Raw genomic sequence first — 17072 nt, forward strand, 5'->3', positions numbered from 1 at the left:
ACAATTTTGACAATTTTGACAATTTTGACAATTTTGACAATTTCGACAATTTTGACAATTTTGACAATTTTGACAATTTTGACAATTTTGACAATTTTGACAATTTTGACAATTTTGACAATTTTGACAACTTTGACAATTTTGACAATTTTGACAATTTTGGCAATTTTGACAATTTTGACAATTTTGACAATTTTGACAATTTTGACAATTTTGACAATTTTGACAATTTTGACAATTTTGACAATTTTGACAATTTTGACAATTTTGACAATTTTGACAATTTTGACAATTTTGACAATTTTGACAATTTTGACAATTTTGACAATTTTGACAATTTTGACAATTTTGACAATTTTGACAATTTTGACAATTTTGACAATTTTGACAATTTTGACAATTTTGACAATTTTGACAATTTTGACAATTTTGACAATTTTGACAATTTTGACAATTTTGACAATTTTGACAATTTTGACAATTTTGACAATTTTGACAATTTTGACAATTTTGACAATTTTGACAATTTTGACAATTTTGACAATTTTGACAATTTTGACAATTTTGACAATTTTGACAATTTTGACAATTTTGACAATTTTGACAATTTTGACAATTTTGACAATTTTGACAATTTTGACAATTGTTTCTGCACTCTCGGAAGAACTTTTCGGATCCAATCAAGAAACTCGCGGGTACAAAAAAAATCACTACTTGGCGAAAAACAACTTTTATTTCGGGAGCAAAAAACGGTCTATATTTCGCGGCGGTAACTTTTATTCTAGCTCGAATGCTACTGAGCTATGTAAAAACGTAAACAAAACATAATTAGATGACATTCGCACTGTTCCATTTCAACTGTTCCTTATGAACGTTATTGCGCATTTCGCTACAAATTAGAAGCGCGCATGCGCGTACAAATTAGAAGTGCGCGTTCATGCCGGCCGCCTTGAAATATCATTTCAATTAACTAACTTCACAATTTTGTTTCCTACAGTTTAAGTAATTACAATCTAATCTTAAAATTATTGATGTTGTGTATACACGAACTGGTGACGAGTAGCAACTCGTATCGGAGAGAGTCTGAACCATAATCAGACGGAACTGTTAACCTTCACTGCGGTGTACTTCGGGATTCTCGGGTAGATCGGACTGTACCATGGATCGAACCAAGCCAGATGATTGATGACTGCTGCTGCTGATCACCTCGAAGAGGATAAAAATTCTCTTAAGGTGTGTAGTACTGCAATGTGCTTCGACGAACACATACTAAAGTGCATTTACCTTTGAAAAAATGATGCTGCGCAACCTCTTCGGTGATCTACGGATGACGGACTGATAGTGATGACGAATGTGTTGGTGGAATTTCTGCTCGAACTCTTGCTTCCTGGACTACAACGTGGTTACGACTACGGACGAATCTTGCTGAACTTTGGGGTCACCGTACTCATACGATGACGTTGAAACGGATGATTGGCTTCGGTGGGCGACGACAAATTTCCCTGGAGCGGAGGCCTCCGGGCCTCCGCGGACGCCCTATGGCGTGTGATGACCTCCATCTGTTACGCGCTGGACTTCGAGTTGATGATCTCTTGGTTGGTGATGCTGCTGGCGAACTTCTACGCTGGGTGAGCACGTCGGGGTTGGCCAAACCTGTCCATGACCACTGCGCAGGCGTTCAGGGGGCGAATACTAGTCTTCTCCCTCTTCATTGGCACCACTTTTCCTCAAAATATCAAAACGGGGATCTCAATTAGAGATGAACGGGACTTCCGCAGATTGACACTGCGATACACTTCGCAACAGACTGTTACGACGTGGGACTGTTTAAAAACAGGCTGACAGGCGACGAGTATTCAGGCTTTACTCATGCATGCAAACATACGACTGACCACCACCGAAACAAAACAGATTACCTCAATTTAGGCGAAAGTGCTATCCACATGGGATGTCTCAGAGTTGTCTGAGTTTGGGAGGCATCGTAACCCTATGGAAAAGAAATTCGGTGAGCTTTTTGAAATTCAAACAAACACATAACTTAACTGGGAAGGCGGAGATCTATTGATCTCCGCCGGTGGAGGAGTCCAGGTTCTCCTCTTCTGACGATTGTAGGTTGTCACGGATGGGTAACACGCAAATTTTCGAAATGCCTCTCTTGTATGTGCCGTTCTGTGTGCGAACAGTGACAACGCGTATGTTTCCATCTGTACCAGGGTGCAGGTCTACTACTCGTGCCATGGGCCACTGCAGAGGCGGGAAATTTTCCTCCTTCAGTATGACCAAGGTGCCGATTTTGATGTTGTCCTTCTTCTTAGTCCACTTCGTTCGGTTGTTGAGGTTAGACAGGTACTGAGTCGACCACTTTGCCCACAGATTCTGGGAAATCTGTTCCATTCTCTGCCAGACCTTCAGTCTCGACTCCGGTACGTCCTTCAAATCGCGTTCAGGGAGAGCAGTCATTTTCTTTTGCACCAGGAAATGTCCTGGTGTGAGCGGTTCGAAGTCATCAGGATCATTGCTGAGTTCGGTGATAGGTCTGGAGTTCAATGCTGCCTCAATCTTCACCACGATTGTCTGGAACTCCTCGTGTCCAAGCGAGCGCTGTCCAACTGTCCGTTTGAGCAAAGTTTTAAACGATTTCACTGCAGATTCCCAAAGTCCTCCAAAATTTGGCGAGCGTGCAGGGATGAAATGAAACTCGATGCCTTGGTTTGCTGCGTAGTCAACCACCGTGTTTTGGAACTGCTTGCTGATGAACAACCCGTGAACTTCATCCAGAACACGTTTTGCTCCAACAAAATTCTTCGCATTGTCGCACATCACCAATCGAGGAGCACTTCGACGACTACAAAACCGTTGAAAGGTGGCGAGGAAACCTTGCGTAGACAAATCTGAAGCGACTTCCATGTGCACAGCCTTTGTCACAAGGCAAACGTAGATGGCGATGAAAACCTTTACAGGCCGACATTTTCGCTGAGGGTACGTTACGAAAAATGGCCCACAGTAATCCACACCAACTCTCTCAAAAACTGGGCACTGAGTCACTCGTTCAACTGGTAGATCTGCCATGATCTGTTCCTGGATCTTTGGTTTCACGCGGAAGCAAGGGACACATTTGAAGATCACAGAGCGAGCAAGGGTTCCGATGTGCGTTGGCCAGAATTGATCTCTAACTGCAGCAATGAGAAGCTGTTGACCTGCGTGAAACAACTTTCGGTGATAGTATGTCATCACTGTTTCGGTAAACGGATGTCGATGATCCAAGATGTACGGGTGCTTTCGGTTATCGGAAATCGATGCATGTCGGAGCCGGCCGCCAATCCGGATTAACCCATCTACCATCTCCGGCGTCAATGTCATCAGTTTTGATGACGGTGAAATCGGACGATTGTTCTTCAAATCACAGTACTCTTTCGGAAAGCTCTCTTCCTGAGCGATTCGTACAAGCGTCTTCAGCGATTCATCGAGTTCTGTGAGAGTCAGGGCACCACTTCTTTTAATATCTCTATGCGCAATCTGAGAGTTGAATCGAAATCGTCGCATCCATGCCACAAGGCGCATTAGCTCTATGTAAGAGGATCTCCATCCAAATACTTCGCTTGGTTCTACAACCTGTGCTACAGCCGTGGTACTCGCCTTTTCTTCCAACGATGACTTCTCTAACGACTCCTCAACGACGTTCATATTCTGGGGCCAGTGTTTCTCTTCAAGCCTCAACCAAGATGGGCCTTGAAACCACAGCGATTGATACTGCAACTGTGCTGGAATCATGCCTCGGGAAATTATATCTGCCGGGTTTTCAACTCCTGCTACGTGATTCCATGTTCCAGCGACCGTGATGTGTTGGATCTCGGAGACTCGGTTTGCTACAAACTCTTTCCAACGCGAAGGTGGGGATGATAGCCAACACTTAACTATCATGGAATCAGTCCAAAAGTGGGATTTTGCTGACTGCAACTTGATGCTTCTGGAGACTCTTTCATACAGGTGCGCGAGAAGTAAAGCTGATGACAATTCTAATCGTGGCGTAGATTGCCTCTTCTTTTTCTTCTTCAGGTTTTCGAGAGGGGCTACTCTCGACTTCGCCGTCAACAGTCGAACTAGAATCTCCTCATTAGCATCAACGGTTCTGACATATAAGCATGCTCCGTACGCTTTGTCTGACGCATCACAAAATCCGTGAATTTCTACGACTCTTGTCTCCTGACTCAAACCAACCCAACGGGGCACTGACAAACTGTCTAAACTTGCAAAATTTCGACGATACTCCCTCCACTGCTCTTGAAGCTCAACGCTCAGTTCCTCATCCCAATCACATTGGAGTTTCCACAGATCTTGTACAAAGATTTTAGCTTGGATTACGACGGGGCCAACTAGTCCTAAGGGATCGAAAAGCCGTGCTACGTCTGACAATACTTTTCGCTTGGTAATCGGTGCTTTATCATCCCAAGAAATCGTACTGAAGCGGAAGTCGTCGGAGCTAGGCTGCCACTGCAATCCAAGGGTTTTCACAGTAGACCTGGTTGAGTCTAACTCACAAACCAATCGTTCATCACAGAGATGGGAGGGTACATTTCGTAGAATATCCGAGCAGTTAGAAACGTACTTTCTGAGAGACATTCCAGCAGAATCCATGAGGCTCATCATTTGCTGCACAAGTTGCTTTCCTTCCTCAATGGATTTGACACTAATCAGCATGTCGTCGACGTAGAACGCAGAAGCGAGCACCTCAGCTGCGATCGGATATTCCTCAGCTCCATCCTGGGACAATTGTTGCAAACACCTTGTAGCAAGATAAGGGGCGGAGGAAGTACCGTAAGTAACGGTGTTAAGTTCGAAGGTCCGAATAGACTCATCTCTTGAATCTCGCCACAAAATCCTCTGCCACCGATGATCCCCACGTTGCACCTTGATCATTCGATACATCTTGGCTATGTCAGCTACAATCGCGTACTGATGAAGCCTGAAGCGTAGCGTGATATCCAGCAGCTCATCCTGGACGACGGGTCCCACCATTAGAGCGTCATTCAACGAAACACCAGAGGATGACTTGCATGATGCATCGAACACCACTCGCAATTTTGTCGTCGTACTGTCAGGTTTAAACACAGGGAGATGCGGTATGTAGTAGCCTTTTTCTAGATCCGACTTGTCTGACACTTCTTGCATGTGCCCTAGTGCAAGGTATTCGTGGACGAAGGCAGCATACAACTTCTTCAAATCCGCATCGGTTTCGAATCGCCTTTCCAGTGCCGTAAAACGACTAGCAGCTCTCGTGAGTGAGTTGCCGATTTGATCAATCACAGACTCTTTCTTGGGAAGTGTAACGACGAATCGGCCTTCAGTGTCACGTATCGTAGTTTCTCGAAAGATATTTTCACACAACGATTCTTCTATCGACAGGACGCTTTTAACGCGGCAGGTTTCCAGTTCCCAAAACTTCATCAATTGATCTTGAAGATCTACAGTTGAGCAAACATAAGTCTGAGAAATGGATGGTGTTGCGCTTGATACTCGACCCGAGACAATCCATCCGAATACGGTCTTTTGTAGAGTTGGTCCGTTTGCAGTTATCTTCCGTCTGTCGTTTGTAAGCAAGTCCATGTAATATTCAGCGCCAATTATTACGTCTATGCGCCTTGACTCATGGAAATACGGATCTGCCAGGAGTGATGCATCAGGAAGCGGCAAAGTGGATGGATCAAACGAAGTTGTTGGCAAATGAAGTGTGAGCTTTGGTAAAACGAAAAATTGCACAGTTTCCTGGAAGCGGGACATCTTCGGCGAACGGGGAGTTATTTCAGCGCTTACAGCCTTTGTTGAAACACTTTGCGATGATCCAATACCTTGGACCGACAGGAACGTGGGCGATTCAACGAAGCGCAGCTTGCGAGAGAAGTCACTTGTCATGAGGCAATGTTGCGAACAAGAATCAAGAAGAGCTCGAGCAATCAGCGTGTTGCCATGACGATCTTTCACTCTTATTAGAGCCGTTGACAGAATAATGTTATTCGAAGGAGAAGCAGGAAGTGCGACATAATTTTGACTGGTGTTACTATGTGTTGAGGTTTGTTGTGTGTTTGTGTGTTGTGAGGTGGTTGGTGCATTTTGTGTTGAGGTGTGCAAGTTCTCGGTGTTTGTTGGTTGGAGTTGTGGATTTGGCTGTTGGAACGATGCTTGTTGAACGATGGGTTGTGACGTTGACTGTTGATACGGCTTTGGATTCAACGGGTGTGGAACGGAGGATCGCGACGCGTGGATTAACGAATGATGCTTCTGGTGACAATGACGACAGGTACTTCGGCTGCAATTCGCTGCGAAATGACCACTCTGGAAACAGTTACGGCAGACTCTGGCTCGATTTACCGCGTCCAAACGCTCAGACAATTTTAGACGCATGAACTTCTGGCAGTGGAAGGGTGAATGCCACGGCTCGTTGCAGAACGGACACCGATTCGACGACTTGTATGCGGTATTACATACTGAACTCCTGGATTGCTTGTTGTCTGTTGAACTTGACCCTTTCGATGGCGCTACAGATTGGAGAACACTGCAATAGTTGCGTAAAAACTTCTTCAGGTCTTCGTACCTGGGAACTTCCTTGCTGTTATGGTGTGTTTCCCAATTTCGAAGAGTAACAGGATCAAGACGGGAGCTCAGCATGTAACCCAGGATTGTACTCCAGCCTTCGGTTTCTTCATCGACCTTCTGCAGCATCTGAAGATTCTTCTCGAACTCGGTGATCAGATTATTCAGCCCGTCGTAGCCTTCTTTCTTCAGAGGTTCTAAAGCGAATAAAGCGTCCAGGTAAGCCTTCACAATGAGCTTACGATTCTCGTAACGCTCCTCCAAAATATCCCAAGCGATATCATAGTTGGCATCGGTGAGTTCAATGGATGCGATATCCTTCAACGCATCACCTGTGACGGCAGACCTGAGATACGTGAATTTCTCCGTAGATCCTAGCTGAGGATTGCAATGAATGAGACTCCGAAAGCTATCTCTGAACGTCACCCATTCCTTGATCTTTCCGTTGAAGGTTGGAAGTCGAATCTCTGGAAGCTTGACACGAGAAAATGGGGCGGACCGATCTTGGCTGAATCTCGACTCGTCGTTTGGCTGAGATGCTTTCGACGATTGAAGTTTCATGAGCATTCCCTTCAACTCGAAAAATCGATCCTCAAACTCCAGCAAAATCCTCTCGTTCTCATCCTGTCGTTACTTTTCTGCTTCCTTTTTAGTGTCCTCTTCCAAATCCTTGTCCAGCTTTTCATCGGCTTCTTCCAAAGCAATCTCTATTTTTCCACGCACTTCGTAAAACTCACTGTACACTGGATCCAAAGCTTGAATCCTTGAAGTTAATTGACACTCATCATGTTCCGAATTATAGTGTTGCAAAAACCGATCGACACTGTCCAGCATAAGCACTATTTGTCGTTCACGTTTTTGCAGAGTTTTTAGCTGCGATTGTAAGTTTTTAGCCATGTTGCACTTTTTCACTTTCACGGTTTTTATTTTTATTTTTTACTCTGGCATACGAGGAGAACATGCTACTCGGGAACGAGGAGTTGGTTTCCTGTTAAGCCCGCAGGCCTACGCGGCCCTCATTAGATGGGAACCGATAAACGAAAGAATAATCGTAGCCAGATTTAGAACACGGGTTAGAAACCTTACAATGGTCCAGTGTTATGCGCCAACTGACGTTGCCGATTTGCAGGAGAAAGAGCAGTTTTACAGTCAACTGAACAGCGTGGTAGAGAGAATTCCGAAGGGTGACATTCAAATCCATTTGGGCGACTTCAACGCAAAGATTGGCTCCGACAATCAAGACCTTGAGCGCATCATGGGGCGCCATGGCTTAGGACAGATGAGCGAAAACGGAGAGCTGTTTGTAGAATTTTGTGGCAACAACAACATGGTGATCGGTGGATCGCTCTTCCCCCATCGACCAGCACATAAGGTCACTTGGGTATCCCGAGATGGCCGAACAGAAAATCAAATTGACCACATCTGCATCAGCCGAAAATGGAGAAGGAGCCTTCTTGATGTCCGCAACAAGCGAAGCGCAGACATTGCATCTGACCATCACCTCGTCCTTGGCGAGATACGACTGAGAGTTGCGCGTGTCCAACGGCGCGAGGAGAAAGTCGGGTGTCGATACGACGTCCGCCGGTTGGAGAATCCAGAGGTGAAAAGGGCATACGTTGAACAGCTAGAATCCCGAGCCTCGGAGCTGCCGACAGACGGAACAGTCGAAGAACAGTGGTGTGGAATCAAGAATGCCTTTATCACGACGAGCCATGGTACTCTCGGTAAAGTTTGTGGAAGAAGAAGTGAATGGATGTCGGATGAAACTTGGAGGATGGTCGATGATCGGAGAAAGGCGAAAGTCGGAATTGAGCAGGCATGTACCGGGTCAGCCAAATCAGCCGCCCGCTTACGATATGCGGAGCTGGAAAAGGCAGTTAAACGAGCTTGTAGACGAGACAAGAAAGCCTGGACAAACTCCCTAGCCGAAGAGGGGGAAAGAGCCGCCGCCAATGGAGATATCCGATTACTTTATGACATTTCTCGCCGCCTCAGTGGTGCAAGGACTAATGCAAGAATGCCGCTGAAAGACCGAGCAGGTCAGTTATTGACCGATCGAACAGATCAGCTCAAACGATGGACTGAGCACTTCGAACAACTCTTCCGAGTCACGAATAGCGATGGCCAACAGAACCCGCAGCTCGAGGCGCCTACAGTAAGTCGCATAAATGGCGTCAACTCGGAAGCGCCCTCGCTGGCTGAAATAGAAGCGGCAATCAAAAACATGAAATCCAACAAAGCACCTGGGATCGATTGTATCCCTGCTGAAATGCTGAAAGCCGACCCTGCCCTGTCAGCACAAATGTTGCACCGTCTTTTCGCTGACATCTGGGATACTGCAACATTCCCGGCCGACTGGATGCAGGGTATCCTCGTAAAGGTCCCGAAGAAAGGAGACCTGACAGAGTGCGGTAACTGGCGAGGCATAACGTTGATCTGTACAACCCTTAAAGTACTCTGCAAAGTGATCCTGAACAGGATCCAGGAGAAAATCGACGCTACACTCCGACGGCAACAAGCTGGATTCCGATCCGGACGATCATGTGTGGACCACATCACAACGCTACGAATCATACTGGAACAAATCAACGAATTCCAGGACTCTCTTCTGCTGGTGTTCGTTGATTTCGAAAAAGCATTCGACCGACTCAACCATGAAAACATCTGGGCGGCTCTAAGGCGACGAGGGGTCCCAGAGAAACTAGTCCATCTCATCGAAGCACAATACGAGGCATTTTCATGCAAGGTCTTGCACGATGGTGTCTTGTCCGAACCAATCCCGGTAACTGCTGGAGTGAGACAAGGATGTATTTTATCACCGCTACTTTTTCTAATCGTAATGGATGAGATTCTGACTGGATCGATCGACTGTGCACCGAACCGAGGATTGCCGTGGAATCCTTCAACAATGGAGCATCTGAACGACCTTGACCTGGCTGACGATATTGTTTTGCTCGCCCAAACGCAACCGGATATGCAGAGCAAACTCGACGACCTCACCGAAAGTTCCAAGGCAGCAGGTCTCAAAGTCAATGTCGGAAAGACCAAGTCGATGGAGATCAACACAGGAAATCCCTCCAGTTTCATGGTAGCTGGGCAACAAGTTGAGAAAGTGGAGTGCTTCCAGTATCTTGGTAGCCAGATAACGCCTGATGGTGGTACCAGGAAAGACATCGAAACCCGGATCAGAAAGGCCCGATTTGCGTTTGCGAGTCTCCGAAACATCTGGCGGTCACGCCAGATCTCTCTACGAACAAAAATCCGAATCTTCAACTCAAACGTCAAATCCGTATTGCTGTACGGGTGCGAAACTTGGTGCACATATGCGGTGACGACGCGAAAACTGCAAGTATTTGTAAACCGCTGCCTGCGGAATATCATCCGCGCTTGGTGGCCTGGCAACTGGATCTCGAATGAGGAACTACATCGCCGGTGTCATCAAAGGGCGCTAGAAATCGAGATTCGAGAACGTAAGTGGAGATGGATTGGGCACACGCTGCGAAAAGATGAAAACGAGATTTGCAGAGAGGCGCTAGATTGGAATCCAGAAGGTCATCGAAGAAGAGGCAGGCCCAGAAACTCGTGGCGGCGAAGCCTAGCCGCTGAAATCCGAACTGTCGACGAAAATCTTGACTGGGACCAGGTGAAGACGCTGGCTCCGGATCGTCAACAGTGGAGGTCTTTTACCACGGCCCTATGCACCGGAGGATCGGCGCGGGATCATTAAGTAAGTAAGTAAGTAACGGTTTTTATTTTCACTAAGTTTTAATTTGTAAAAAAACTGAAGTCCGTTCGGCCCAATTCGTCCAATGCAAAACTAAAACACTATCACCAAACTGCACTGTAGCACTAACAGCTGTTCCCGATCTACTCGACGTTCCACACAACCGCGAAACCCGATTGACGAAACCGTCGAACTTGTTGACTGCAGCAGGGGGGCACAACCAGCGGAACAACAACGGAGAAAAAACCAGCGCAAACCAAGACCAACTTATATTTAAAAAGGGCACACCTCATGCAACCAAGAAAAAACACCTCACATGCAATCTCAATCTTTATTTCTCAACAACACAATAGTACTTCCCAAATTATGTGATGAACTACGATGTCCGATGTCCGAGGTTGCCTTCAAGCTCCGTGATGTCCTTCCTAGGTGTCGTGGTTCACTCCAAGCTGGCTCGATGCACTTTTTTCTGCACACTTTCAGGCACTTATCACACTCGCCAAATTGTTCGATGAGCTGGGCAATCAATTTGCGATGGCGATTTTTTCGCGTCCCAAGCCAGCAGCACAAAGGGGACCACTTTTTATTGTCCGCGAAAAGTTTTTAGCGATGGCGATTTTTGCGTCACCAATCAGCAGCACAATTTGCACAACACCGCGAAACTAATCCACCGAAATTCTCCGGGAAAACGGGATGTGGTATCCGGTTACGAAGGACCAAAATGTTTCTGCACTCCCGGAAGAACTTTTCGGATCCAATCAAGAAACTCGCGGGTACAAAAAAAATCACTACTTGGCGAAAAACAACTTTTATTTCGGGAGCAAAAAACGGTCTATATTTCGCGGCGGTAACTTTTATTCTAGCTCGAATGCTACTGAGCTATGTAAAAACGTAAACAAAACATAATTAGATGACATTCGCACTGTTCCATTTCAACTGTTCCTTATGAACGTTATTGCGCATTTCGCTACAAATTAGAAGCGCGCATGCGCGTACAAATTAGAAGTGCGCGTTCAGACAATTTTGACAATTTTGACAATTTTGACAATTTTGACAATTTTGACAATTTTGACAATTTTGACAATTTTGACAATTTTGACAATTTTGACAATTTTGACAATTTTGACAATTTTGACAATTTTGACAATTTTGACAATTTTGACAATTTTGACAATTTTGACAATTTTGACAATTTTGACAATTTTGAAAATTTTGACAATTTTGACAATTTTGACAATTTTGACAATTTTGACAATTTTGACAATTTTGACAATTTTGACAATTTTGACAATTTTGACAATTTTGACAATTTTGACAATTTTGACAATTTTGACAATTTTGACAATTTTGACAATTTTGACAATTTTGACAATTTTGACAATTTTGACAATTTTGACAATTTTGACAATTTTGACAATTTTGACAATTTTGACAATTTTGACAATTTTGACAATTTTGACAATTTTGACAATTTTGACAATTTTGACAATTTTGACAATTTTGACAACTTTGACAATTTTGACAATTTTGACAATTTTGACAATTTTGACAATTTTGACAATTTTGACAATTTTGACAATTTTGACAATTTTGACAATTTTGACAATTTTGACAATTTTGACAATTTTGACAATTTTGACAATTTTGACAATTTTGACAATTTTGACAATTTTGACAATTTTGACAATTTTGACAATTTTGACAATTTTGACAATTTTGACAATTTTGACAATTTTGACAATTTTGACAATTTTGACAATTTTGACAATTTTGACAATTTTGACAATTTTGACAATTTTGACAATTTTGACAATTTTGACAATTTTGACAATTTTGACAATTTTGACAATTTTGACACTTTTGACAATTTTGACAATTTTGACAATTTTGACAACTTTCAACAACTTTTTAATTTTAAATGGTCTAATGTTATTTAGGTTTGATACGCGATAGTTTTTATTATCTCGATTTAAGCTTTGTATGTTTAAAAATAAAAACATTTTCTGTTTTTTTTTTCTTTTTTCCTTTATATTTTATCTATTTTACTATGATTTTCGATTTTGTGAAAGTTTGATGATATTTTCCTTGTTCAAGGCAATTTCTGGATCCTGTCCTGCTATTGTTTTTATAGTGATACATTTACAGAAACTCCAAACTTTATTCAAACTTTCAAACATTATTTAAAATATATCATTCTCTGAAAATAGAATCAACCTGATTCATTTTAACATTGTCAAATTATTTGTAAAGAATATCATTTAGAATATCCAGAACATTCCATTGTTATTACTTTTTGTCACCTCTAAGTGTTGAATATTTTTGCGAATTTACAAAGCTTTCATGTTGATTTCTTATTTTTTCTGTATTGATATTTTTGTTCCGAGAATATCAGATTTCTTTTATGCTAGCTTCATCAAGGTTTAAATATAATATTGTTTTTTATATACCAAGTCTGAATAATTTTTTTTAATATTTACTCAGATAAAAATTAGTTTTGTTTTATTACTTGATGAGTGATATTCTACAGCTATTGAAAAGTTAAAAATATTTTCCAGCATCAAATTTCAAATATAGAATAAATTTCCAATAGATAAGAAATCAGAATAAAAATTATTCAATAAGGAATAAGAGGAGCATAGGAGAAAAGGATTAAAAATTAATAACCACACTAGTCAAAAGTTTCTCCTGCCTAAGCAAATCCTTTCATCCAAATTTCCAATCAAAATTGTTTAAAAAGCATGATTATGAATTTATCCATCTCTTTCTAAAATTTTCTTCTATCAATTAATTATTAGGACGTGGCCGGCGCCATTATTGATGTTCAAAGATTATTTACGAAATTGTGACGGAGCTAACATTATTCTTGTGACCTCTCATCAAAACTGATGGCCTCGGTCAATCAAGGAGTAGTTCAATCATTGGCGCTGTGTTCTATATTTTCATGGTTTTTAAAATATTCTTTATCAAAGAATAGAGATTTCATCCATGTTTTCTAAAGATAATCAAAGGAAAAATCAAATTGTAATTTACTATCTTATTAGCTACTGGGATTGGGTAACATCTAGTTGATGTTTCTGGGATTGATTAGAGCTCATCTCACCTAATAAAGCTTCAAGTTCCATTGCTTTTGGTTTAGTTTGCCTTTTCTATTTGTTTATTTTTTACGTGTGGTTTGTTTTCCTAAACTCTAGGCGTAAAATATTTAAACTTCAACTGGCTTTGTCAGAAATCATCAGCTGCAAAATTTATGTTTATAGAGACGCAGACATGATATCAGCATATACTTAAAGCACAGAAACAAAAAAAAAACAGTAATTAAAGGCTAATTTGAATTATAAATTAAATTTATTCATGTTATCTGAGTATAACTGTTTCGAAAAGCTGAACTGATTACGAAATGTACGTTAACATTCGAAATGGCAGTGACAGATGAGTGATCGGATCTACAAATCCGTCCAATGAGGAACCACCGGCCAATTTCTCTTCCAGGGACGGATCATCATGCGAACATTCTTCAGGGGGCTGTAAGGCCAGCCAAGTCCCTTCCAGCAGACGACCATTCCACATTTCCATTCCGGTTTGATTTCCTTAACGTACCACCCATTCAGGTTGCTATAAAAAATAGAGTTACCAGTTAGAATCAGATCGAATAATCCCCACTTCGCCAAACTCACCTATCATGACAGCTGCGATGCCACCATCCACCCAAATACTTCTCGGCACAGTTGAACTCCGGAACCAGATCGTTATCTACATCGTTGGTGGAGAATGGCATCTCAACCAGGCCACTGAGGGAATCGCCAGCAGTTCCGGTGTAGTTTCCAACACTTTTCAAGCGATAGGCATCGCTCGATTCACCGACCACGAAGTCGCTGTATCTGGCCTCCTTCACCAAGCCCTGGACATCTTCCAGAACGATCCGGAGCTCCCAACGCTGTCCATAGGTGAGTTGATGGATCTTTTTCAAACCGAGCCAGAACTCTCCCTCGATATCACCGAATCCGTTCTCATAGGCCTCCCAGTTCCGGTTGAAGTGAGTCCAGCCGTCCATCCGTCTCTGGATCACGATCCATCCTCCTTCCCAAGACCATCCGGGGGCACTATTTTCTCCTCCACTCACCCAGTCCTGTTCGCAGTAAACTTCGTACGGTTGGCCAAAACCACGATGAGGGTTGATCAAATAGATTCCGGTCACGTTGACATTTACGCAAGATTTCGGAACCACAGGCCACACTGGCTTATTACCGGATGCCTCCGCATGGACGCAAAGGAGCGCGATCGCCAAAGCAATGAAGGTTCTCATTATAGCTGGAGATTCTGGAACTGATAGGGGATTGATCGTCGGGCATCGCCATTTATAGTCTCGATGCGTCGCGTCCCGTCGTTCGACCTTGTGCGTTATCAGATTGACACTTATTCTAATAGCCGATGTCCTATTGCATAAACCAGTGATTCTTGGTACTGAACTGGATGACGCGAATCACGCGTGAAGCTACCGGAGGTAGGTGATCTATTTATTGATTCTTCTTGGAATCTGAATTGTGCGTTATTAATATACCATTTAGAAGATTATTATTAAAAGTCACTGATAATGCTTATAACAATTCAAAATCAGAATAATTAGGAATGTAAAAAAGCCACTTCAATGACCTGTTGGAATCGTTAACAAACACAAATAAATATCCGGTTGATTACTGACCTTCTTGTAAAAATCCATAGTAACAGAACGAAGAAACTTCAGTTTAAAGCAGAGGTTTACCGAGACAGATACCATCCTTAACAACATGGACCAATATGTCTTGGAAAAAATAGATAAAAGGGAAATTTTGTTGGACAAATTCATGCACAATATAAAGTTTCAAGATTTGAGAGCAATTAATTTCTCTAATAAAATAATCTTTCCAAAAATCCAGTCATTCTTCAAAGCGCTTGAGGAACAATTTTATCTGGATTTTTGTAACCATATTTCATTTTTAATAACAACATTCACTTCGTAACACGACCGTAGAATAAACGATCACACGGGGAAGGGAAGGCCTCGTGTCTATATTTTTTGATATTATTTTTCAGTGGTTACTCTTTGTTTTGACTAAAGTAAAAAAAACAATTTGGATGAATATTTTAAATTGCATGTAATCAGATTCGGTTCACATAAAATATTTTAATCAGTTTTTCGATGGAGCGAAGTTGGCCTTGCTCGAGTGCGGTTGTGTTTTTTTTTTCACGGTCGCATTTTGCTTCGTTATTCCTCGACATTTATTTTTCCACGCGTTTTTTTTTCGGAGGTTCAAAATTAAAATTAAAGGCACAGTGGAGATTCGCCCCCGATCGCGAATAGATTTGGTTAACCAATTACGTGTATATTAGACTGCCCCAAATTTGTATGGGAAATTTAAAACCTGTAAAATGTTATACGCTGCAGGCTAAAATTGGTCCTGGGCCTAGTACAAGATCTCATGCCAAATTTGGGCCAGATCGGACCACGGGAAGGGGTCGCTCAACGAGCCTGAAGTTTGTATGGGATTTTGAGACATTTTGTTCGAGAGGAACATGGAAAACCAGTTTTTCGTCAATCACTTTTGTCTCCCTCTGCCGATTTTTTTCAAAAACGGGTTTTCTTAAATCCTAAATTATGACAAATATTTCATCTGAAGGTTGCATTTCAATTAAAGTTAAGATAAAAAAGTTATTAAGCTTAAAAAATTGGTTAACTTTTTTAAGGGTGATATTCATCACTTTTTTAATGAGGCGAATAAAGTCCGACCAGAACACTCAATGTGAAATGCATGCCGTTTCGTCAAATAATGACCGATTTTAACCATTGTTGTTGCGCTCGATTGCACTTTTTAATGTTTTTTCTAATATTTGAGTTTGGATGATACATATTCACTTGATAGTTCGGAAAGAAGTAAGGGCGGAAAAATGCTTGACAATTGCATAACCACAGGGGCTTAAGAACATGACTGGACGACTTGTGATATCAATTAAAAAAACAGTTTTTCATCAATAACTTTAGTTCCCGTCGGTCGATTTCTTCCAAAAACAATGATTCTAAAAGCCTAAATTATGAAAAATATTTCATCCGAAGACTGCATTTCGATAAGAGTTTAGAAAAAAAAGTTATGAGGCTTCAAAAATAGGCTAACTTTCTACGGTGGTATTCATTACTGTTAATGAGGCGTCAATATGTTCGACCGGCCCAACTCATCAACAGTGATAAATACCATCCTTTAAGAATAGCCATTTTTGAAAGAAATCGGCCAATGGAAACCAAAGTTATTGATGAAAAACAGGTTTTTTATGTTTCTTCCGAGCAAAATGTCTCAAAATGCCATACAAACTTCAGTCTCGTTGAGCGACCCCTTGCCGTAATTCGATCTGTCCCAAATTTGGCATGATATCTTGTACTAGTACTAGAATCAAATTTAATCTAAAGCGCATAATATTGCACAGGTTTTAAATTTCCCACACAAATTTGGGGCAGTCTATTGTACATATATCCGCCTTTGGGCGTGGTTTATGTTTCATCTTTTCTACCTAACTCAGAATCTTTTTTTTTCTCAAAAAATCTATTCAGAATTGTTGTTATTCTCAGAACCAACCGCCAACATTTTTTTAGATCGAAAAACACATGGACCAACGCTTTATGATGCTAATGAAATGATAATTTTTCGAAAAAAGGTCCTTTTATATTTTTCTCACGTTATTATTATATTAGCTGTAGCTTTCTTTTGATACAGTATGAAGGTTAATATTGTTA

The 17072-nt window shown here is 41.8% G+C and overlaps 2 protein-coding genes across 2 annotated transcripts; both read right to left on the reverse strand.

Moving 5' to 3' along the window:
• Window positions 1-2058: 2058 nt before the first annotated feature.
• On the reverse strand, window positions 2059-7155 carry LOC129741056 (uncharacterized). The gene has a single exon (XM_055732756.1). It carries the CDS (start codon window positions 7153-7155, stop codon window positions 2059-2061), a length of 5097 nt encoding a protein of 1698 aa, XP_055588731.1.
• A 6536-nt stretch (window positions 7156-13691) lies between these two features.
• LOC129749696 (fibrinogen C domain-containing protein 1-like) lies at window positions 13692-14625 on the reverse strand. The gene is made up of 2 exons (XM_055744745.1): window positions 13987-14625; window positions 13692-13924 (listed from the first exon to the last, which is right to left on the reverse strand). Exons 1-2 carry the CDS (start codon window positions 14613-14615, stop codon window positions 13756-13758), a joined length of 798 nt encoding a protein of 265 aa, XP_055600720.1. The 5' UTR covers window positions 14616-14625; the 3' UTR covers window positions 13692-13755.
• Window positions 14626-17072: the final 2447 nt, after the last annotated feature.

The sequence above is a fragment of the Uranotaenia lowii genome, chromosome 2, assembly GCF_029784155.1.
Source record: "Uranotaenia lowii strain MFRU-FL chromosome 2, ASM2978415v1, whole genome shotgun sequence".
NCBI classification, from domain to species: domain Eukaryota; kingdom Metazoa; phylum Arthropoda; class Insecta; order Diptera; family Culicidae; genus Uranotaenia; species Uranotaenia lowii.